Source organism: Bactrocera dorsalis, chromosome 6 (assembly GCF_023373825.1).
Source record: "Bactrocera dorsalis isolate Fly_Bdor chromosome 6, ASM2337382v1, whole genome shotgun sequence".
Taxonomy (NCBI): domain Eukaryota; kingdom Metazoa; phylum Arthropoda; class Insecta; order Diptera; family Tephritidae; genus Bactrocera; species Bactrocera dorsalis.
Window position 1 is genome coordinate 8,623,314 of NC_064308.1, and position 2,333 is coordinate 8,625,646.

General features: G+C 37.5%; 1 protein-coding gene across 1 annotated transcript; it reads left to right on the top strand.

The window, feature by feature from the left end:
• Positions 1-454: 454 nt before the first annotated feature.
• Positions 455-1,956, top strand: LOC125779164 (uncharacterized; the record flags this gene model as incomplete). The annotated part of the gene is made up of 1 exon (XM_049459803.1): positions 455-1,956. A coding segment is annotated over exon 1 (807 nt), but the record flags the coding sequence as incomplete, so codon positions are not given.
• Between the last annotated feature and the right edge of the window lie 377 nt (positions 1,957-2,333).

The following is a 2,333-nucleotide window of genomic DNA, read 5'->3' on the forward strand; positions in this document are numbered from 1 at the left end:
GAGGAATTCATTATATCTATATTCCCATGTCGCTCTGTGAAAATGAGTGAAAACGGGCATTAAACACGCCTTCTGCCCATATAGCACAATTTTAAATTCCACTTTTTTTCCAGCACACAAATTAAGAAGCAATTAATATAATGGGATTAAACATTTTACTAATAATTCCCATAAAGTATGCCACCTTTTGAACAAAATTTTTTCAAATCTAACCAAAACTGTTCAAGACCCTAGGTACCGAATATGTGGACCCCAGTACCTATAGTTGACTTTTAATCGAAACTGTCAGCCAATGTGTGATATATATAACAGGAATTAAGGGATAATGCTTCTCTTAAATGGTATTTCTGCATTCCAAAAATGGATTGAATCGAACCAATACTTCCCTTAGCCCCATACGAGTATACTTAATATAAAGAACTTTCGGGTGACTTTTTACTGCATATATTGCCCAATATGTGAGATATCCCAATGCAAATAAGAGAGCGTGTTTTATTCATAAGAGTGTATCTTTGTGGCTAAAGTAGATAAATTTGAGCGAAAACTTTGCTTAGCCACTTAATAACTAATATCAGGATTTCGAACATCCGGCTGACTTTACTCTATACCTAATTGGATTTACACCTTAAAGTATTTCCCTGGTTTCGATAAAATTCTGTGTGAAACTCGGTAAAACTGCGACAGAGACGTTTGATATGATCGTGCAGGCTTTCCTAAATGTTGCTTTAGCAAGAATTAATGTATTTCGGTGCTACCAGCCTCTTTGGAGTGCCGGGAAGAGGTCGCTGATGAAGACCGTGCTGGGAGACCTGGGACTTCGACAATAATCGACAATGTAAATCGTGTGCGCAAAATTTTGAGCTCAGACTGTCGACTAAGAATTCGTTTAATTGCCCAGATGCTAAATTTATCAAAATCTGTAGTTCATGACATTGTGACAGTGTACTTGAACACATAATTCGAGTGTTCAAAGTGTACGGACGTGTTTTTGAATTCGCTCCGTGATTCTGATTTTCGCAAAAAGTAAGCAAACAATAAATAAAAACAAACAAACAAATAAAAAACAGTGCACACAAACTTTTAATAATAAACAGTGCACAAAACAAATATATAAAAACAAAACACAAAACAAAAAAAAAACAATCAAAAATGAGTGCTTCGCAGCCTCACCCGCTAAACCGTAGGCATTCCTTAAATGCCTGCTTTAGCTTTGTCGAGCCAACAAAAGCAACGCCTGGCAAAAACAAATGTAACGGCGATGATGAGTCATCGCAGCGATCAGATGAAAGAGAGACTCAGCAAGCGCAGTCAGCAGAAGCAGCAGTAAAAAGCAATCGGGCAACAACAAATCCACTGACAGCAGCCACTATGCAGGTACCAGCAAGCACCCGGACAGCGAAGGAAAATAAAATGCAAGGTATGAATGTACCAAGCAAAAAAGGGCCATCAGTTCAGACTGGTATTGATCGCTACATTAATGTAAAAAGGAAATTGAGTCCTATGAAAACAGCGGTCAATACCAAAAAATTTCAAGCAGGCACGCCAAACAGTAAAAAGCCAGAAATTCTTAATGGCAACAGATTTGCCTTATTAAGCAAAGATCCTAACGACGAAGCAAAGGGTACCACCACGGTCGTGAATGCCAAACCCCCTCCAATCTATTTGCGTGAGCGTAGCTCAAATGCGCTTGTTTCCGAAATGAGCAATATAATAGGCACAAACAATTTTCACATTGTGCCCTTGAAAAAAGGTAACATAGATGAAACAAAAATGCAAACATACACTAAAAAAAGTTTCATGGATATTGTAAAATTCCTATCAAATAATAACAAGAATTACTACTCTTACCAACTGAAGAGCTCAAAAGGCCTAGTTGTTGTAATAAAAGGTATAGAGTCTTCGGTAGACTCTAACGACGTTAAAGAAGAACTAGAAGAAGGTGGTTTTAGCATTAAATCAGTAGTAAATATTTTTAACAGGAACAAAGTCCCACAACGAATGTTCAAAATAGAATTGATGCCAGATTCTCACAAATTAAAGAAAAGTGAAATACGCCCGATTTATAATTTAAAATATCTTCTCCATCGCAGAATCACCGTTGAGGAACCACACAAGAGAAATGGTCCAGTACAATGTACAAACTGCCAAGAGTATGGACACACGAAAGCATATTGCACTCTACGCAGTGTCTGTGTGGTGTGTGGTGATCTACACCCTACTTCTAAATGTACTCTTAAAAAAGAGGATTTAAATAAAAAATGCAGCAATTGTGGGGGAAATCACACTGCTCACTACAGAGGTTGCCCTGTATATAAATATTTGAAATCGAAGTT